This window comes from Bos javanicus, chromosome 11 (assembly GCF_032452875.1).
Source record: "Bos javanicus breed banteng chromosome 11, ARS-OSU_banteng_1.0, whole genome shotgun sequence".
Taxonomy (NCBI): Eukaryota; Metazoa; Chordata; class Mammalia; order Artiodactyla; family Bovidae; genus Bos; species Bos javanicus.
This window is the reverse complement of record NC_083878.1, coordinates 86253528-86276648: the sequence shown is the minus strand read 5'-3', so window position 1 is coordinate 86276648 and position 23121 is coordinate 86253528. Positions and strand designations below refer to the sequence as shown.

Sequence of the window (23121 nt, the reverse complement as noted above, 5' to 3'; positions counted from 1 at the left end):
GAAATCTGAGAACAAACCACTTCTGAAAGAACTGCTCAAGGAAAATGGTTTGACAAAATGAATAAATCCAAGTAAGAGAATTATGTGAGACATAAGAAAAGGGGACAAATAATTGAGAAAAGTTTATTAAATATAATTACTGATACAAAATTAAATACTTTGAGAAAAGTCAAGATTAGAATAATTTTTTTTTTTTTTAGAATAATTTTTAAATGGAAGATGCAGAGACGAAAGGGACAAAAAGACATTATAATGCTAGTTACCAAATTGAGAAGGGGGGGTATGTGTGTGTAATGCTAAATGGCAAAAGAAAAGCTGTGCGTGTGTGTAATGCTATGAACTTTAAATGGCAAAAGGAAAGCCGTATATAAGTGTGTGTGTGTGTGTGTGTGTGTGTGTGTGTGTGTGTGTGTGTGTGTGTGTGATGCTATTAACGCTAAATGGCAAAAGGAAAGATGGATATAAATGGAGAAACACTCATGTTCCTGGAGAGAAAGTCATATCATAAAGATGACAATTCTCTTCAAATTGATCAACAGAATCAATATAAACTCTATATCCCAGCAAGTTATTTCCTAGAAATCAACAAACTGATAAAAAAAATTTACATGGAAATGCAAATAACCCAGAAGAGCCAAAACTATCTTATAACAAAACGAAGCATCACAATTTCAAACCTCAATACAAAACTATTGTATCAAAACAGTACTGGTATGGTATAAGGATAGATATACAAATCAATGGAACACAAGTGACAGTCTATAAATAGCCCTTATATTTATAGGTCAAATATATATATATATATAATATATATGTATATATACACACACATACATACAAAGGTGTCAGAGCAATTTAGTTGGAAAAGTACAGTCTTCCTAATGAATGGTGTCTGAATAACTGGATATTCACAGGCAAAAATTTGAACATTTTTAGGCCCCTACTTCACATCATAGTCAAAAATTAACTCAAAATAGATCACAGGACTAAAGTTATGAGCTGAAACTATAAAAATCTTATGAAAGAATAAAGGAAAAATATTTATCACCTTAGATTAGGCAAAAATTTCTTCTAATATAAAAAAATTGGCAAAATGAAAAACTGGCATAAGATTTGATCAAAATTAACATATATTCTGGCTTCAGAAAATCATATGAGAAGATGAAAAGACAAACCACAGGCTGAAAAGAAATACTAACAAGTGATATATATGATAAAGTATCTAGACTATGCAAAGGACTCCTACAACTCAACAGGAATATAAGCAACATAATCTTTTAAAGGGTAAAAATCTGAACAGACATTTCACCAAAGAAGATACAAGAGTGGTCAATAAGCACATGAAAAGGCGCTCACTATCATTAGTCATTAGTCAAGTTAAAACCACAGTGAGATCTCACTTTACACACACCAGAATGACTATAATAATAATAATAAGAAAGAATATCAAGTGTTGGCAAGAATATGGAGAAACTGGAACCTCATATATGCTGATAAGAATGTAAAATGGCACAGCCTCTTTGGGTAATAGTATGGCTGCTGCTGCTACTGCTAAGTCACTTCAGTCGTGTCCGACTCTGTGTGATCCCATAGACGGCAGCCCACCAGGCTCCCCGTCCGTGGGATTCTCCAGGCAACAACACGGGAGTGGGTTGCCATTTCCTTCTCCAATGCATGCAAGTGAAAAGTGAAAGTGAAGTCGCTCAGTCGTGTCCGACTCCTAGCGACCCCATGGACTGCAGCCCACCAGGCTCCTCCATCCATGGGATTCTCCAGGCAAGAGCACTGGAGTGGGGTGCCAGTGCCTTCTCCGAATAGTATGACAACTTCCTTAAAAGTAAAACACAAATTTAGCACACAACTCAATACTCCATTCCTAGGTATATATCCAAGAGAAATGAAGTATATACACAAAAGACTTTTATGCAAATGTTCACAACAACATATTCACTATTTATAAGTTTATAGTGGAAGCAATTCAAATGCACATCAAATGGTAAATGAACAAAGATAACGGAGTATCCACATAACTCCTTCCCCCTCAACTGGGTATTCTGCAATACAACTCTGATGCCAAGTACTTAGAGTTAGCATCAGACACCACAAGTTACGAGCCCAGTCTTTCACATGATCGCCCTCACTTTAGACAACAGCTGTACTTCTGTACCTTGAGAGTCCCCAAGCCACCAGCATTCTGGTTAACTACAAATTCTGGAGTTTCCATGACTCAGGTTCAATAATTCACTGGGTTAACTCACAGAATTCAGGAAAGCACCATACTTTCGACCAGTTTTACTGTAAAGGATACACATAAGGTGAGGTCTGGGAGGCAACAGAGCTTCTGCATCTTCTTCTTGTGGAATCAGGGTGAATCACCATCCCAGTACATCAATGTCTTTACCAACCAAGAAGCTCCATTGAGTGTCAATGTCTGCAGCTTTTATTAGGATTTCATTACATAGGTACAATTAATTATATCATTGGGCATGTGATTAAACTCAATTTCCAACCTCCTTCTAGTACTCCTAGCTTGAAAGGCTGAGAGTTCTAATCCTCTAATCATGTGCTCATTTCTTTCTAATGATCAGCCCCCATCTCATCCAGTTCAGTCAGTTCAGTCGCTCAGTCATGTCCAACTCTTTGCGACCCCATGGACTGCAGCATGCCAGGCTTCCCTGTCCATCACCAACTCCCAGAGCTTACTCAAACTCATGTCTATCTCATCCAAAAGTTATCAAAATGCCAACAGGAGTTGCCTCATTAGCATAACACACAGGAAATTGAAGAGTTTTTGAAGTTCTGTGCTAAGAACAAGGAACAAAGACTCTTGATTAAACCACATATAATGTGCTATGCTACTCAGTACTAAAAAGAAATGAAGTACAAGACATGCTACGAACTTCAAAATCAGTATTATAAGGGACACGGACCAGATCCAATTTACCTGAAATGTCCAGGCAAGGCAAATCTACAGAGATAGGAAGCATACCTGTGGTTGCCTGGGGCTGGAGGAGAATGGGAAATGACTTTAGGTATAAGTGATCATTTGGGGATGATGAAGCTGTTCTAAAAATCAGATTTCAGTGATGCATGTGGCCTGTGACCTGAACTACTAGATAACCAAGTGGGGGATTATTTCTCTTTGTAGAAGTATTCTACTCAAGAAGAAATAACTCAGTTGGAATATTACCATTTTGCAATCTTTACAAAATTAACGATCTCAACACAGCACAGACATCTGGTAAAATAACAAGAGTAAGAGATAGTCAGACATTAGCCTTCTGAAAGAAGAAAACATTACCCATGAAGCTGTCCTGCCACATTCCCCATTGATCAAGCCTTTATATTTAATCACCAACTAACAAAAACATAAATGAGAGGAGTATGTTAAAACTATACCACAGGATGAAATCAGCAAAAACCAGGTTTCTTCACCAAGTGGCACAAGAGAAAAGAAGCTAAAAGTAAAGTGTTTAGGAATATACTTACTTGGATGTATGAAACTATAAAGGAAAGCAGGTAAGTGTTTACTATAAAAGAAAGGACATTAGAAAGCACCCAAAGAACACAGCAAACTTGATATAGAGGTGGATTAAAAAAGAAAAAGTTCTCTCAGCAAAAATGTTATTTTTAATGTGCAATATTCATCTATTAAATTTAAAGTACACTAAGAATATAGCTCTAAAAAATACAGATAGGTCAAAGATTTATATTGTACCATAATCCATATAAAAAAAGTTAAAAGGGTATAGGAACAAATTATAGGAGCCTTCATACAATTAAGCATTTAATAACCATTAAAAAAAGGGGGGGCTAAAAAAGGGGGGCTAATATTTGGAATACTGCTTGCAATAATCAACTAAAATTGATTATAGGTTTGTTTATGACCCATTATTTTCACTGCAAGGTAGATAGATCCCTAACAGAAATGTGGGAACATATGTGCCAAAAATTCATATCAAAGAAAATTGAGCACAACATTATTCATAATTGGAGAAGGAAATGGCAACCCACTCCAGTACTCTTGCCTGGAAAATTCCATAGACTGAGGACCCTGGTAGGTTACTGTCCATGGGGTTGCAAAGAGTTGGACACGACTGAGCGACTTCATCTTTCCACTTTCATTTTATTCGTAATAGCCAAAAGGCAGAAACAACCCAGGTATCCATGAATTGAAAAATAAATAAAATGTGGTTATCTATATAACAGAATATTATTCACCCAATAAAAAGAATCAAGTGCTCATACAAGCTGTAACATGAAAATATGTTGAAATATGTTCAACCCTACTATGAACAAAGTTAGTAGAGGTGATAGAATTCCAGTTGAGCTATTCCAAATCCTAAAAGATGATGCTGTGAAAGTGCTGCACTCAATATGCCAGCAAATTTGGAAAACTCAGCAGTGGCCACAGGACTGGAAAAGGTCAGTTTTCATTCCAATCCCAAAGAAAGGCAATGCCAAAGAATGCTCAAACTACCGCACAATTGCACTCATCTCACACGCTAGTAATGTAATGCTCAAAATTCTCCAAGCCAGGCTTCAGCAATATGTGAACTGTGAACTTCCTGATGTTCAAGCTGGTTTTAGAAAAGGCAGAGGAACCAGAGAGCAAATTGCCAACATCCACTAGATCGTGGAAAAAGCAAGAGAGTTCTAGAAAAACATCTACTTCTGCTTTATTAACTATGCCAAAGCCTTTAACTGTGTGGAACACAATAAACTGTGGAAAATTCTGAAAGAGATGGGAATACCAGACCACCTGATGTGCCTCTTGAGAAATCTGCATGCAGGTCAGGAAGCAACAGTTAGAACTGGACATGGAACAACAGACTGGTTCCAAATAGGAAAAGGAGTACGTCAAGGCTGTATATTGTCACCCTGTTTATTTAACTTATATGCAGAGTACATCATGAGAAACGCGGGGCTGGAAGAAACACAAGCTGGAATCCAGATTGCCGGGAGAAATATCAATAACCTCAGATATGCAGATGACACCACCCTTATGGCAGAAAGTGAAGAGGAACTCAAAAGCCTCTTGATGAAAGTGAAAGTGGAGAGTGAAAAAGTTGGCTTAAAGCTCAACATTCAGAAAACGAAGATCATGGCATCCGGTCCCATCACATCATGGGAAATAGACGGGGAAACAGTAGAAACAGTGTCAGACTTTATTTTTCTGGGCTCCAAAATCACTGCAGATGGTTTTTGCAGCCATGAAATTAAAAGACGCTTACTCCTTGGAAGGAAAGTTATGACCAACCTAGGCAGCATTTTCAAAAGCAAGGACATTACTTTGCCAACAAAGGTTCGTCTAGTCAAGGCTATGGTTTTTCCTGTGGTCATGTATGGATGTGAGAGTTGGACTGTGAAGAAGGCTGAGCGCCGAAGAATTGATGCTTTTGAACTGTGGTGTTGGAGAAGACTCTTGAGAGTCCCTTGGACTGCAAGGAGATTCAACCAATCCATTCTAAAGGAGATTAGTCCTGGGTGTTCTTTGGAAGGAATGATGCTAAAGCTGAAACTCCAATACTTTGGCCACCTTGTGCGAAGAATTGACTCATTAGAAAAGACTCTGATGCTGGGAGGGATTGCGGGCAGGAAGAGAAGGGGACGACGGAGGATGAGATGGCTGGATGGCATCCCCAACTTGATGGACATCAGTCTGGGTGAACTCCAGGAGTTGGTGATGGACAGGGAGGCCTGGCGTGCTGCAATTCATGGGGTTGCAAAGAGTCGGACACAACTGAGTGACTGAACTGAACTGAATGACTGACTGTATAACTCCATAAATACACTGAAATTACTGAAAACTAACTAAATAAATAGAAATAAGTCAGTTATTTTGACAAGTTTTCCCAAAAGTCACACATTTCATACATATAAATATGATGGTACATGAAATGTGCTTTACCAGAGATAAACAAATGATAACCAGGATTATAATCTATTACTTTTTCAACTGTGCCATGTTTCACTATTGATATGCTTCCACAAATTCATTAACTATCTCAGTAGACAGTTTTTATAGGTCTACTCTGCAGAATTAAAGATCAAAGATATAAATTTACAAAATGAAACTAGAACTGGCAATTAATCTGTTACTATGAAAGCAATTTAAAACTAAAAGTGGATTAATACTTTGCTACCATCACTTCTTAATCAAATAGATTACCATGATTTGCTACAAAAAATTTACTATTAACTAAACATATCAGGAATTTCTAGCTACTGGCTAGATTTAAAAAATAAAGTGAGGAGAAAGGGTGAAACTCAACACCACACAAAAAAAGCAATGGTAGTGAGTTTTTTAAATCCATGGTCATCAAGGAAGCAAATTTTTTATCTCCAAATAGCCTTCCACAAACATGGTATCAAACTTGTGGATCATTTAAGCATACTGAACATGCTCTGATATATATCTAAGTTTACTCATGACATCTGACCAAAAATGTCTGCAGAATTAGCTATTAGCACACACAAAAAAATTTAGAAAACCAAAGCTAGTGAGGAATATAACTGAAAAAAGGCAAAATAAACTTACTTCACAGTCAAGGACTGAAAGAGAATTTTCAAAAATTTTAATGTTGAATTTTTTCTCCTTTTCAAGATAAACTAATTATTGTTCCTATCATATAATCATACAAATCATGAGAAAGAGTAAGTGGGGGACAATGGCATACTGGTAACTCAATTCTTTAAAAAGGAATTTAAAAAGACAAAGTTGCAAGTAATACTTGTTTCTATACAGTTTACGTCATATCTATCATGTGTAAATGACACATTGCTTTAGAAGATTAAACAAGTGTAATGAATCAGATCTTATTAAAAATAACTACACTGTCATGTGAATGAGATATAGGACTTTCAAAATGCAAAATCAATTCTAACTTATAAGCACTTATAAAAAAGGAAAATAAACATATAAAAAGTTCATCTGCTTACCTGAACCACCCAGGGACTGTTGGCAAAGGCCATAATATCTCTTTCCTCCCAGAAAAAAGCAGAATCTGATCTTTTTATCATTTCAAACTTACTAAGAAGCTTCATAGCATAAACTTTCTGTGATGCCTTATGACGAACCTGTTGATTTTTAACACAAGAATAATACTTTAATTTTATGAGAAAATGGTGAACAATAGATCATACTATAATGCTATTCTTCAATATTTAATTAACAACAACAACAAAAAATGCCCCTTAGCTAACAAAATGGAAAAACATAACATTTTTAATGAGAGGAGAAAATTCCCAACAGCCTAAATTTTTTCATGAAATATACTATACCTTTAAATGCTAAACTCACTATAAAACTACCTCATTTCATCTAAATAAAACCGAATTCATGAAGCTTCATTCCTTCATATTAAGCTAATCAATTTAAAGAATAAGACATTGTTAAATGAAAAAATTGTAAAATATGTACATGTATCCATCACAATTTGAACATAAGAACCTAATAAATTTAGATACCAAGGGTTATTTGTGATTTTCTTAAGTCATCCTTACTTCTTTTTAGGTATCTTATTTAAAAGGTTATTTTTTTTTTTAAAAAAAAGGGGGAGAACCACCAATAATATGGTTATTTGATCAGTTCTTACCTTTTTCATTAGACTGCTAATTCCATAAGGGCAAGGACAACGTCTATTTTTGACCATCATTTTAATCCTAGAATATAACATAGCAAACTCTACCACAGAACCAATAAATATTTAATGAATGTTTATAATAGTTGACATCTATTAGATAATCAATAATAAATAGTTAACTACTAACATTTACATTTGAATTACCTAATAGGATGTCCAAAACCGAACTCCACATCTTCAACCCTCAATTTATTCCTCCCATAGTTTCTATTTCAGTAAATGGCATATTCATTCTCCTAACTGCTCTGGCTAAAAACCTCTGGCTCCTCTTTTTCTCATACAGCTCATAAAGCTCATCAGCAAATCACATCAGTCCTACCTTCAGTCTCAGAAACCAACCATTTCTAACTATCTCCACTGATACCACTCTGGTCTGACAGTTTTTGCAGGAATACCTTGTTTTACTGCACTTTGATTTACTGTACTTTGTATGTATTACATCATTTTTTTTTTACAGACTGAAGGTTTGTGGCAACACTGTGTTGAGCAAATCTGCTGGTGCCATTTTTCCAATAGCATTTGCTCAGTTCATGTCTCTGTGTCATATTTTGGTAATTCCCACAATATTTCAGACTTTCTCACTGTATTATATTTGTTGCAGTGATCTGGGATCAGCAGTTGTTCTGGGGTGCCACAAACCATGCTCATATAAGACAGTAAACTTAAATGCTGTGTGTGCTCAGACTGTTCCACTGACCTACTATTCCCCTCTTTCCCTCACGTTGGGCCTCCTTATTCTCTGAGACACAACAATATTGAAAGTAAGCCAATTAATAATACTACAATGGCCTGTGGGTGCTCAGATGAAGGGAAGGGTTGTGCATCTCTCATTTTCAAGCAAAAGCTAGAAAGGATTAGGCTCAGTAAGATAGGCATGATGAAAGCTGGGGCAGGTTGAAAGCTAGGCCTCCTGCACCAGTGAACCAAGCTGTAAATGCAAAGAAAAAGTTCTTGAAGGAAATTAAAAGTGCTACTCCAGTGAACACATAAATGATAAGAAAGCAAAACAACCTTATTGTTGATATGGATAAAGTTTTGGTGGTCTGAATAAAAGATCAAACCAGCAGCAACATTCCCATAAACCAAAGCCTAATCCAGAGCAAGGCTCTAACTGTCTTGAGTTCTGTGAAGGCTGAGAGAGATAAGGAAGCTATAGAAGAGATGTCGGAAGATAGCAGAAGTTGGCTGCCCATGAACTTTCCTCATAGTATCAAAGAGCAGGGTGACACAGCAAGTGCTAATGTAGGAGCTGCTGCAAGTTATCCAAAGGATCTAGCTGAGATAACCATTCCAAAAATTCCAGAGCCTGTAAGAATTATGCCAAATCTACTGATGGTGCTCTAAAAATGGAACAACAAAATCTAGATGTCAGCATATCTGTTGACAACATGGTTTACTGAATATTTTAAGCCCACTGGTGAAATCTATGCTCAAAGATTCCTTTCAAATTATTACTGTTCATTAACAATGTACCTGGTCACCTGAGAGCTCTGATGGAGATGTACGATGATACTAATGTTATTTTCATTCCTGATAACACAACATCCATTCTGCAGCCATGGATCAAAGAGTTATTTCAACTTTCAAGTTTTACTATTTAAGAAAAACATTTTGTAAGGCTATAGCTGCCATAGATAGTGATTTAACTAATGGATCCAGGCAAAGTCAACTAAAAACCTGGAAAGCATTCACCACTCTAGATGCCATGAAGAACATTTGTGATTCATGGGAAGAAGTCAAAATATCAACACTATCAGGAGTTCAGAAGAAGTTAATTCCAACCCTCACTGCTGACTTTGAGGAGTTCAAGACTCAGTGAAGGAAGTAGCTGCAGATGTGGTGGAAATAACCTCATTGTTCTCTACCCGAGAACTCAATTTGTTTTCTTTTAAGAAGACATCATAACTTGCAATTTTTGCTTCCTTGTATTGTCTGAGTCCCATATTAGAATGTAAGCTCAACAAAGGTAGGGATTATTCAAAGAGGAAATACCAATGGTATACCAGAGAGCAACTGCTATGCAGCTGATAAAACAGGGACACCAGATGTTAAACAGTATTACAGAGCCATTCAATTTCTAGCCAAAAAAAGACAGCGAAGAAACCCTGATATTTCCTGGGCATCCAGACAAGACATCTTAGGAGAAAGAACGATGCTCTAAAGCAGGGCCTAGTCTAGCACCAACTAACAAAGTTTTATAATACCAAACCTAAAAGATCAAAAAGGGAGTAGAGTTTGGAGTTACAGTCCTTAAAAGGACTTGGGAACAACTTGGTCTTTAAACACATCTACATTTACAACGTAAAAAACTAAGGCTCCAAAGTTAAAAGGTTATCAACAAGTAACTGGACAGCTTATTAAAATGAAAACCAACACTTGTCAAAGAAAAATAAAATCCCGAGTCTCTATCATATATCCAAAAGGACCAGTACATAATTTAAAAATTACTTGAAAGGCAAAAAGAAAAACATGACTCATCATCAAGAAAAAAGCAGTCAACAGAAAACAGCCCCAAAAGACACTGGATTTATCTAACAAACTCATTAAATATCTCTTTCAAATCTGCTCAAAAGCCTAAAAGAAAGTATGCTAAAGGAAAAGAGGAAAAAATAGTTTCAATGAAAGAACAGAAGGAAAAACCAATAGAAAAATGGAAACTATTAAAAAAAAAAAAAGAACCAATTGGAAAGTCTATAACTGAACAATAACTAAAATGGAAAATTCTTTGGGTGGGCTTAACAGAGACTGGAGATAAAAGGATATTCAGTATGTGAGGGAGGTTCAAGAGGGAAGGGATAGCCTTTGGCTGATTCATGTTGATGTATGGCAGGAACCAACAATATGGTAAAGCAACTGTCTTCCAATTAAAAATAGGTAAATTTTTTAAAAAAGAAGAACATTCAGTGAACCTAAACACAAATCAATCTGAAGAATAAAGAGAAAAATGAATAAATGAAAATGTATATAGACTTAGGGGCCTATGAGACAATTTTAAAGTCTAAAGTATGTGCAAAAAAAAAAAAATAAATAAAGTATGTGCAAATATAAATGGGCTAAACATACAATTCATAGGTAGAAATTATCAATTAATTAAAAAGCAGCATTGGGGGTACATTGGTGAGCATAGTTGGCTTCCAGAATTAATTAAAAAGCAAAACATAGCCTTATATATTTTAAATATAACATCAAACATGTTAAAAAGAAAAAGAAAAGGATAAACCATGCAAACAGCAAGGATAAGAAAGTAGAACAATATTAATAATAGACAAAATAGACAACAAGGTCAAGAGATAAAGAGGATAATTCAGAAAAAAAGAAGTATAATTCATCAGGAAGACATTAAAAATTCTAAATATGCTTGCATCTAATAAATGAGCTTAAAACTTCATGAAGCAAAAATTGACAGAACTAAAGAAAGAAGCAGGCAAATCCTAATTTCAGCTGGAAATTTTAACATCCCTTTTCAGTACTTCATACAACAAATAAATAAAACCAATATGGATCGAAAGAAAATACAGCCCAGGATAAAAACTGCTCAATCATAATTACAAAGGTTTTTATATCAATGGGTTATATCACTCTTAAAGTATTTTGACTTAAGTTTACATGAAAAGAATCCTATATGCAAAGGGCCAAATAAATTATGATGAGGGTCATAGATTATATCCGTTTTCTATATCAAACTATTAACCTGAAATAACAATTCCTTCTATTTGTATGGTGCTATGCCTTTTACAGAATGATGGAAATAAATACACGGGAAAGCAATACGAAAACATGACTGCGAGAGTGTGGGATTAGGGAATGAACGATCCTAGTCCATTCCCTTCCCCAGAAGACAGACAAGATTTTTACTTAGCAAATTATAGCAAAGCAAATGCTCATGCCAGCAAAGCTTTTAATAAAAGTTCCTTTTTTTTAGTTTATGTTACTAAAAAGAGACAGCTAAGGTACTCTCTCTTCTGTACTTATGACATTCTTCAAACGTTCACTTATTCTAAGAGCAAATTAGATTTTGAATGTTGCTTAACTTCATTAGAGAAAGCAATCACATAACAGTAATAACCAATTAATTTATACCCTAATATTATTTATGCCTGGTCCAGACCATGACAAGAGTTTTAAGAATCATGCTATAAAGAACAGGAATGCCAAAGAATGTTCAGACTACTACACAATTACGCTCATTTCACAAGCTACCAAGGTAATGCTCAAAATCCTTTAAGCAGGCTTCAACAGCACATGAACCAAGAACTTCCAGATGTACAAGCTGGATTTAGAAAAGGAAGAGGAACCAAAGATAAAACTGCCAGTTGCTGTTGGTTTACTTTTCGTGAAACCATGTCTGGACACGGCAAAGGCGGCAAAGGTCTGGGGAAAGGCGGCGCTAAGCGCCACCGTAAGGTTCTGCGTGACAACATCCAGGGCATCACTAAACCTGCTATCCGCCGCCTGGCTCGTCGTGGTGGTGTGAAGCGCATCTCTGGGCTCATCTACGAAGAGACCCGCGGGGTCCTGAAAGTGTTTCTGGAGAACGTGATCCAGGACGCGGTCACCTACACCGAGCATGCCAAGCGGAAGGCAGTCACCGCTATGGACGTGGTCTACGCTCTCAAGCGCCAGGGCCGTACTCTCTACGGCTTTGGCGGTTAAGCTTTCCAGTTTGCTCTCAGGAGCTTGATTTCAACCAAAGGCCCTTTTCAGGGCCATAAAAAAAAAAAAAAAATTAAAAAAACAAAAAAAACAAAAAAAACTGCCAGCATCCACTGGATCATAAAAAAAGCAAGATAATTCCAGAAAAACATCTGCTTCACTGACTACACTAAAACCTTTGACTTGTGGATCACAACAAACTAGAAAATTCTTAGAGATGAGAATACCAGACCACCTTACCTGCATCCAGAGAAACTTCAATGCAGGTCAAGAAGCAACAACAACAGGACATGGAACAATAGATTGGTTCCAAATTGGGAAAGGAGTATGTCAAGGTTATATACAGTCACCCTGCTTATTTAAATTATATGCAGAGTGCATCATGAGAAATGCTGGGCTGGATGAAGCACAAGCTGGAATCAAGATGGCCGGGAAAAATATCAATAATCTCAGATATGCAGATGACACCACCCTAATGTCAGAAAGCAAAGAGGAACTAAATAGCCTCTCGATGAAGATGAAAGAGGAGAGTGAAAAAGTTGGCTTACAGCTCAACATTCAGAAAACTAAGATCATGGCATCCAGTCCCATCACTCCATGACAAATAGATGGGGAAAAAATGGAAATAGGGACAGACTTTATTTTCTCGGGTTCCAAAATCACTACAGACAGTGACTCCAGTCATGAAATTAAAAGACGCTTGCCCCTTAGAAGAAAAGCTATGACAAACCTAGACAGCATATTATAAAGCAGAGACATCATCTTGCCAACAAAGGTCCATCTAGTCCAAGCTGTGGTTTCTCCAGTAGTCATGTACGGATGTGAGAACTGAACCATGATGAAGGCTGAGCACCAAAGAACTGATGCTTTTGAACTGTGGTACTGGAGAAGACTCTTGAGAGTGCCTTGGACAGCAAGGAGATCAAACCAGTCAATCTTAAAGGAAATCAACCGTGAATATTCACTGGAAGGAGTGATAAGGAAGCTGAAGCTCCAATTCTTTGGCCACCTGATGCAAAGAGCCGACTCACTGGAAAAGACCTGATGCTGGGAAAGATTGAGGGCAGGAGGAGAAGAGGGCAGAGGATGAGATGGTTGGATGGCATCATTGACTCAATGGGTATGAGTTTGAGCAGAGATTGTGAAGGACAGGGAATCTGAAGTGCTGCAATCCATTGGGTCATAAACAGTTGGACACAACTGAGTGACTGAACAACAACAATGAACAGAAACTAAAAGATATTTGTTAGCTACTAGGAAATAGTTAAACATTTATTTATGCTTAATCTTTTATATATGAATTAATTAAACAAACAAAAAGAAACCTAGAAGAAGGAGCCATTCATTCAAATAAACAAGAACACAGGCATAAGATGATTTTCTGAACATGTGAAAAATACTTGTTGACTTCACTCTTGGTGATTATGCAAAACTGTTTCCCTTTCTATGCTTCCAAAATGCTTATGATAATCTAATATCATAATTAGTAGTATATATGTCTGTTTCATAAGTTCCTTTAAGAACAGAATACAGACTTTCATTTGTGAGGCTGCCAAGTGGTTAGCACAATGTTGAATTATCCAATTCAACAAATTTAACAAAATTATAGCTATATGAGGCTTCTGTGATAGTTCAGTTGGGAAAGAATCCATCTGCAATGCAGGAGACCCTGGTTTGATTCCTGGGTCGGGAAGATCACCTGGAGAAGGGATAGGCTACCCACTCCAGTATTGTTGGGCTTCCTTTGTGGCTCAGCTGGTCAAGAATCTGCCTGCAATGAGAGAGACCTGGGTTCGATCCCTGGGTTGGGAAGATCTCCTGGAGAAGGGAAATACTACCCACTCCAATAATCTAATATCTAATAATCTAATATCATAATTAGTCATGTATATGTCTGCTTCATAAGTTCCTTTAAGAACAGAATACAAACTGTCATTCGTGAGGCTTCCAAGTGGTTAGCACAATGTTGGAATTATCCAATTCAACAAATTTAACAAAAGTATAGCTATATAAGATCTATAAAACTTTTAGTAAATAAAGAAAACTTGGTTAGACACTAGTTAATGAGGCCTGAATTTCATCTAAGGACACTTTAGGACACTTTACAGGCTCACAGCACATGAGACAGAAACCACTGGCTTGTAGACTTTGACTTGATCTACAGGACAAACATTAAGCAGCTATAGTTGTATTCATGCCAAATGTCTGCCTCATACCTTAAAATACATTGGTACTAGTATTACAAAGTACTACAATAAAGCATTGTTATTTTAGGAAAGCTGGTTTCCACTGACCTTCCTTGTGAGGATATCTCCTTTTGAATGATTCTATTATAATCTCCCTTAGCAACTGTGTACATTCCCCTTTGTTCTCTAGCTTTCTCCTTTATTCCATATGGATGGATAAACAGTCAGATACACTGGTGATTCATTATCGCACTGTACAGAGAGTACTGCTTAAAAGCATGGACACAGATGTCAACAAACCTGGGCAAAACTCCCAGCTATTTATGAACGATGTGGCCAACTCACTTAACCTCTCTAAAGTTTGGTGAATTCATCTACTTAAGAATCTCACAGAATTGTTGCAAAGATAAAATAAGATAATGAATATAAACACTCAGCACACAGAACATAGTCCACAAAAATGTTAACTAATTCCACCATAGCCAAATGGAACTCAGTTCATTCTATTATGAAGCTTTACATGTCTCCCCTATGTCACTAATCTATGGTTACCTAAAGGACAAAAATGTCGCTTTTCTTCCAATATTTCTATTTGTTAGTGAAAAGAATACTATATTCCTTGTTTCTAATTTTAAAAGTGGATAAGTGCAATGACTATATAAATAGAGAAAAAAAAAGTTAAAAAATAAGATAACAAGGGTCAAAACAGTTAACAGTTTTATTTCGGCTGATGGAATTCTGAGAGATTTTTATTTTCTTATATTTATGTTTTCCATAGCTAATATATACTTTTTAAAAAAACTTTAAGTAGATGAAGCATTCTTAAGTGTAGCTAGAGACATGCTTGGAAAAATCCTAAAATAGACCTTGAGGTCCTAGAACACTTATAGACAAAAACTTCTGAAAATCATTCTCACCAAAATTTCCCATTTGAGGCTTTAAAATTTATTTCTAATGTAAAACTTAGATTTTTTTTACAGTAAGACTCAATGCATCTATTTGACAGATCTGGAATAGTTATTCTGTGCCACTGAGGTTTCCATTGTAGATGGAAGGAGGGAGATAATTTTAACAAATCAGAAATAACCTTCTAACTAGAGAGGAGACTGTTTTATTCCCAAAGAGGACTAAAAAATCTGTCAAGTATTAGAGAATCATTTCCCATATGCTCTTTCTTTCTGGTTGGTTCCACATTAAAAGTTTAGTTTAAAGTCATTTAAATTAAAAGCAAGTCAGTAGGAGATTTAAAAAAAAAAAAATCCTCATCTCATATCAGCCTTGAGTGTACAGAGTGAACAGCATAATGGAAAATAAGAGTATAAAAGATTAATTGATGCCTTCAAAGAGAGCCTAAATAGCCAGGATGAACACTTCCTGCTTCATTCAGTAGATAAGGGAGCTATAAAATACCAAGATATGTACAATGAATACATTTTAGAAGCATCAATTTAGTATCAGTTCATATTAGACAGATCTATACTCCCTATTTTTCATATATCTCATCATGGAGAAGTGGGGAAATAAAGAAAACAGAATGAAGCAAAACATGTATGTTAGAAAAGCCCTACAGTTGATTCTATTATACCCAAGTTGGGGGAGAGAGTGGTATGTGAAAATACAACGATATGAAATATGGGGAAAACAGTCTGCCAAAGAGTCACAAGGGGTCAGCTGAGCTTAGGTGGCATGAATTTGCAGAAGATTTAATAAGCATAGTCTTGGTATTTTCTCCATCAGCAATTCCCAATCCAAAATCAATAGTACAACAGTGAAACTATTAGCAGAAGTAAAAAACAAAGCAGGAACAAAGCAGGCCCTAATACTTGACAAAGTATCTTGGAGAAAGGTGAATATTCCCCAAAAGTGGAGAGACTATAGAGAAATATTATGAGCAGGACTTACCGAAAAATTAAATATAAGAAATAAGGGGAAGAGAAATCAATAATGACCCCAATTTTGGGGTATGAGCACCAGCTGGGTTGATGCTAAAGCCATTTATTTATTAAGATGGGAAAGTAAGAGAAGGAACAGATTTGGTGAGGAAGAGCAAAGCTAGACAAGGAATCAAGGATTCTAATTCACATTTTAGATGTCTGTGATACATCCTAATGGAGAAGTCACAATAATGACAACAGCTGATATTTACTGGATATCTACAATGTGCCAGGTCCATGATAAGTACCACATATGTATAATATAATTTAGTACTCACAAAAAAATCTTATAAAAGTCCTATTATTAGTGCCACTCAAAGATAAATGAAAGCTCTGATGACAGGAATCCTATGTACCATAGAATTGAAACAAAAGTGGATGACCTTGACTCTTTTTTCCACAGTACCAGAGTACTTTCTGCAAAAATATCTATTAAAATTGAACATTAAACTATCTTAATTATAAAAACATGCTTTGTTAAGCCAATATGTGAAATGAGTAGGGCTTCCCTGATGGTTCAGTGGTAAAGAATCTGCCTGCCAATGCAGAGGACACAAGTTCGATCCCTGATCCGGGAAAGATTTCACATGTCAGAGCACCTAAGCCCGTGCACCCCAACTACTGAGCCTGTGCTCTCTAGAGCCTGGGAATCAAGCCCTAGAGCCCATGCTCCACAATAAAAGAAGCCACCAAAATGAGAAGCCAGAGGACTGCCCCTACTAAGTAGCTCCTGCTCACCACAACTAGAGAAAAGGCCACAGAGCAACAAAGACCCAGAACAGCCAAAAATAAACAAACTTTTAAAAAGAAATGAATATAGGAGTCTTTAAAAGGAACTTAACTGCTTTCCAGGAAGGCTCCAATTTTATCCTACAAATCTATTACCTATTTACTATGTGTCAGACACTATTCTAGATCTTTTCCATATATTAGCACATTTAACACTCATAGCACTCTATAAATAATGAACTATTATCATCTTCTTTTTACAACTGAGAATACAGAGTCACAAAGAGGGTGGGTAGTTGAGAAGTCTCACTCCAGAGTCCATGCTCTTAATCAATATACTATACTGAATCATATTATGTTCCATAAAAGTTAGATGCAATAAAATATTCCAAAAGAATAGAATCCAAAAACAATAAGGATTTTATACATAAAATCATTTATTGTTACCAACTTTCATGATATAAAAACAGAAGTTAAATGTACATCTAGGTAGATAGGGGAAAAAAAACCATAAGACAACAAGATAAATTCTGCCTTCCTGGGATTATAGAACTTTTCAACCCACAAAAAAATGCCTCTTCTGATGAGGAAATCTACACCCAAACAAGTAAAATGACTTGTCACTTTCCTGATTTATGCCACTTTCACAAGTACTCCCTCTGTATTTTGACTCCTATTCCATCCACACTTCTTCACATGGCCAACCCCTTTAACTTAATTGTCACTTTCTCACAGCAAGGGCATTCCCAACCTCCCAATGTGAATAAGGCACATTCCGCCATTACCCTCTTTCGTAACATACAGATCTTTTCCTTCATAGCATTTATCATAATCTAAAAATATTTTACCTGTTTAAAGTAAAATTCTTCATCTCTTGCACAAAACTACCACTCTCAGCAAGATTGTGTGTGTGTGTGTGTGTGTGTGTGTGCGCGCGCGCGCGCGTGCGCGCGTCTAAGTCACTTCAGTCGCTTCCAACTCTTTGCAAGAGGCTATCTTACTGTATCTTTGGGGCTTCGCTGGTGGTTCAGATGGCAAGGGGGCTTCCCTGGTGGCTCAGACCATGAAGAATCTGCATGCAGTGTGAGAGACATGGGTTCGATCCCTGGGTCAGGAAGATGCCCTGGAGAAGGGAATGGCTACCCACTCCAGTATTCTTGCCTGGAAAATTCCATAGACAGAGGACCCAATCCATGGGGTCGCAAGTAGTTGGACATGATTGAGCGGTTATTCTATTACATCTTTAGAGGCTAGCACAGCTCCTGGAACATAACAGATCCTGATTAAATATTTCATTGATAGATACAGATAAATGTGCCATTATTTATCTGATAATTAACTGCTAATGTTTACTAAGTATTTACTATAATCCAGGAACTGTCCCAAATGCTTTATCTATACTGTCACATTTACTACTTCCATGTAATCCCAGGTGGCATAGATGCTATTGTTATCTTCATTAACAGATTAGAAATTTAAGGCATAGAGAGATTAAGTAATTTGTCTGACGTCACAGCTAGTCAGTGAAAGAGTCAGAATTCAACTTTAAGCAGCCTGACTCTAGCTCTTACACTATGGAATAGCTGCTGTAACATACCAGAGTTACTTTTACAATGAGAATTTTTGTAGAAACTGAATGGTACATCCTCTGTGATAATGTATTTTTAACTTGACCAGAAAAAGCATTTCACAAGGGAAGATACAGTTGCACCCACTACTGTAAAACTTTCTTCAGATGACTGAAAAACATAATCATAAAAATATGCCAAACATGGAACATCCCTACACATCTGCCTAATTTATTACAACATACAAATCAACTTCAAAAGGCAATGGGGAAAGCACCTGGACTTTTCCTTTTTATTCTCACCCTTCTTTTGAAGAGTCCCTGCTTAAGGTAACAACCAAGAACTAAATCCAAAACAAACATGTACAAGCTCTCAGGTCAGGTCATCAGATTAATGGAATATTAAAATAATTTTCATTTTTTAAAAAATTTAACTTTGTTTCTGCATATTTTGTGGCCAAATGAAATATAGGCTGGAAATTAACAACAAAAATAGAAGACGTCTTTAACATATTAAATTTTAATGATCACGTTAATCTAACACAGAACAATGACCACCCTGTCACAAAAACATGACAAGTCAAGGTCTGTCATATTTCTCTCCAAAAATACAACGTCAAATTCTAGGGTCTCTTCCATAATCATACAGCATGAAGAAACAATGTGCCTATTTCAAATACATGTGGTACGACTTCTATATCAAATAGCAAATAATGACAATGGTTAACACTCAGAGACTACTACAACCAGGCTTACTTTTTAAATTCACTTAGTTTTTCTATAATGACCTCCATGACACAGGTATTACTATCAGCATTCTACAGATTGGAATTCAGAGTGATTGAGAAATCTGCCTGTACTCATGGTCTTTTGAGTTAGGCCATGGTAGAGCTAAGATTCAACTACTTTATAATTTCCCTCTCTTCTAGAAACTTTCATATGAACTGTCATGTAACTTAATCTTCCACCCTACCCACTAGAGCATTCTGCTAGCTAAAGCTTCAGCACTTCTACTAAGAACAAAAACAAAACCTCTTTACTTTCCAAGGCAGCCCATTCCTAAAATCTACTCCAAATCAACATCTCGATTCCTTCAATAATACCCTAGGTGGCATTATTTCAAGTCCCTGAGCATTATTTGTTCCTTGATACTCTCCATCAACATGTCTTTTAAAACAAGGCAACAGGCCACCTAGAGTGAATTAAATATTCAGGTATGGCCCAATCACCTCAAATTAGAGAAAACCTATCTGTATTATCTTAGAAATTTATTAAAGAAGTCCAAACTTTACTATTTTGGGTACCCATATCACCAATGGTTTTTGCCTTGTTTACATTCAAGAATAATCATTCTTCAATATACTGTTTAGCAATCTATTCCTTGAATTCTTCATATCCAAGTACAGGTAATTATTCTGGTTAAGTTTCATTTATTCTATTTGGCTAATTATCTCCCCAGTTGATGATTTCTGGGGTTTGGCTCATCTTCTAAAATCATTCTCATACTCCAGTTTTAACTCATCTACAAAGTTATTCAACCTGTCACTACTGCCTCAATATAAGTCATTAATAAAATGTTTAATAGGACAGGAAAGAATTCTAAAAACTGTCCTTGGGGATCTGTGTCCAAGGAACCATTCATGCCTTCAACAGTTATTAACTTTAGTTTTAAAGCTCTCTATCCATATGCTTATTCATTGATACTTCTCCACATATTCACAAGTATGTCAAACTTTTCAAATATCTTACAGATATATACTACATCTATTGCACTATCTTGATCTACAAATTCAATAAGCCTCTCAAAGACACAAGGAATAAAAGAAAAAGACACAGGTTACTCTGTCATGACTTATTCCTAGAGAAACCTATGCTAGCACACAGTTTTTCTCAGTGCTCCATCAAGGAGAATAAAGCACTGTTAAGTTAAAAAAAGAATTTGACTCTTATAGTTTAACTATAAGAAAAAGAGAAGTTCCATATTCAGGTGATGAAAAAAGAAAATATTACATTACTGTTCCTCATATAATAATATAAATAAAATGTCTGAAATGTCTGCAAACATTTGTAAGTATTTCTAAGTGCTATCATTTTGCCCTGCAAAGGCAAATTTTACATTTTCTTTCAAATATTAAAATGCCTTTGTTGGGTTTTTCATATTAAATTCAGTTAATTAGGCAGAGATATTATGAACCTGAACATAATAAAAACACAGTAGTTTTGAAAGAATATTAACTGCTAAGCAGATCATGTGTGAAGCCAACTTGGCCTTATTCTAAATCCCAGTGTTTTAGAGCTGTACAATAGCTGGTATTTAGAGTATAATTATCTCCTTTCACGGAGAAGGAAATGGCGACCCACTCCAGTGTTCTCGCCTGGAGAATCCCATGGATGGAGAAGCCTGGTGGGCTGCAGTCCATGGGGTCACATAGAGTCGGACACGACTGAAGCGACTTAGCAGCAGCAGCAGCAGCAGCATCTCCTTTCATGGATGAAGATACTGATGCACTTAAGAGATGAAATGATGAAACTCATAAAGCTAATTTTCTGACATGGTTGGACACAAAAATAAGATTCACTCTAGGGCCACTGACAAATGTTTCACAAAATCATGTCATCAAAACAAATAATAAAAAGAACAAAACAAATTCTTACCAACTGGACTTCACCAAAAGCACCTCTTCCGATAACTTTTACAACATCGTAGTCTTCTGCCTTCATCTGTAAACCTCTAATCTTTTTCACAATTTTCTCATCTACAATAAAAAGATCACCATAACATCAATCACCATATTTATAAACAACATTTTAAAATAATTACCGTACTGTTAAACAAATTTGTATTTCAAAGACTGGGTTTAGTTTTCAGCTAAATCTATCAGTTTTTAAATGCTGTTGTTAAAAGTCTAAGACACATAAACTTTACGTTGAAGAATGAAAACTCTATGGCTTAACACATATAAGACTACCAAAAAAGCAGTAATTAAGCAATGCTGTTTCTGAGTCTGTTGTATAGCAAGTTAGGTGACAGCTGAAACTGTGATGACCCAAGCATGTGATGACCCAAACTGTGATGCTTGGGTCATCAACCCTGGAGTACACTCTAAATCATGGCAGAAAGCTGCTATAAAGTTATACAAGGTTGGTCTTCATAATGAATTCTGGTAGCGTATTTCTTTGAAAAACATTAATTACATACTGTAGATTTGATAACTATAGGTAAGTTTTTAATTAGGAAAATAGCCCAGACTCTGATAATTCCAAATTAAAAAGCTTACTGTGTTCACATAAAGTGTACACAATTATTTTGAGAATTTCTAATTCTCAGAATTCAATTCATTCACAACTTCACTGCAACATCAATACTGATAAATATTAAAAGTTATTAAAAGTTACCACATTTATGGCAATAATTGTTATCACATTATCCTTCTTTAACGAGACTGAAAGGTCTACATTTATACAAACATAAAGCTCATTAAGTCTTCTGGGCAATGTAAAGCTAAGTCTTCAGTTTAGTTCAGTCTCAGTCATGTCTGATTGCGAACCCATGGATTACAGCACACCAGGCTTCCCTGTCCATCACCAACTCCTGGAGCTTGCTCAAACTCATGACCATTGAGTCAGTGATGCCATCAACCATCTCCTCGTCTGTCATCCCCTTCTCCTCCTGCCTTCAATCTTTCCCAGCATCAGTGTCTTTTCCAGTAAGTCAGTTCTTCGCATCAGGTGGCCAAAGGATTGGAGCTACAGCTTCAGCATCAGTCCTTCCAATGAATATTCAGGACTGATTTCCTTTGGGATTGACTGGCTGGATCTCCTTACAGTCCAAGGGACTCTCAAGGGTCTTCTCCAACACCATAGTTTAAAAGCATCAATTCTTCAGTGCTCAGCTTTCTTTATAGCCCAACTCTCACATCCATACATGACAACTGGAAAAATCATAGCTTGAACTAGATGGACCATTCTCGCAAAGTAATGTCTCTACTTTTTAATATGCTATCTAGGTTGGTCGTAGCTTTTCTTCCAAGGAGCAAGCATCTTTTTAATTTTATTGCTGCAGTCACCATCTGCAGAGATTTTGGAGCCCAAGAAAATAAAAGTCTGTCCCTCTTTCCATTGTTTTCCCATCTATTTGCCATGAAATGGCAGATGCCATGATCTTAGTTTTCTGAATGTTGAGCTCTCCTCTTTCACTTTCATCAAGAGACTCTTTAGTTCTTCACTTTCTGCCATAAGAGTGGTGTCATCTGCATATCTGAGGTTATTGATATTTCTCCTGGGCAATCTTGATTCCAGCTTGTGCTTCATCCAGCCCAGCATTTCTCATGACGTACTCTGCATATAAGTTAAATAAGCAGGGTGACAATATACAGCCTTGATGTACTCCTTTTCCTATTTGGAAC

The 23121-nt window shown here is 36.3% G+C and overlaps 2 protein-coding genes across 5 annotated transcripts in view; one reads left to right on the top strand and one right to left on the bottom strand.

The window, feature by feature from the left end:
- Positions 1-23121, bottom strand: part of ROCK2 (Rho associated coiled-coil containing protein kinase 2) — a 131152-nt gene that overhangs the window by 63401 nt on the left and 44630 nt on the right. For 3 of the 4 annotated variants that reach the window (XM_061433304.1, XM_061433305.1, XM_061433306.1), the window contains exons 3-4: positions 21371-21471; positions 6943-7080 (exon numbers count right to left, since the gene is read on the bottom strand). In XM_061433304.1, coding sequence (XP_061289288.1) covers positions 6943-7080; positions 21371-21471 — 239 coding nt within the window. Of the gene's footprint in view, positions 1-6942; positions 7081-7598; positions 7666-21370; positions 21472-23121 lie in introns of those variants that run through there. The other variant, XM_061433309.1, reaches the window with a different exon arrangement.
- LOC133257437 (histone H4-like) lies at positions 11874-12370 on the top strand. Its single transcript, XM_061433310.1, has one exon. It carries the CDS (start codon positions 11889-11891, stop codon positions 12297-12299), a length of 411 nt encoding a protein of 136 aa, XP_061289294.1. The 5' UTR covers positions 11874-11888; the 3' UTR covers positions 12300-12370.

What these genes read in the sequence shown, in the direction of transcription:
- LOC133257437 (XM_061433310.1), top strand. Translation starts at nt 11,889, where the DNA reads ATGAACCAAGAACTTCCAGATGTACAAGCTGGATTTAGAAAAGGAAGA.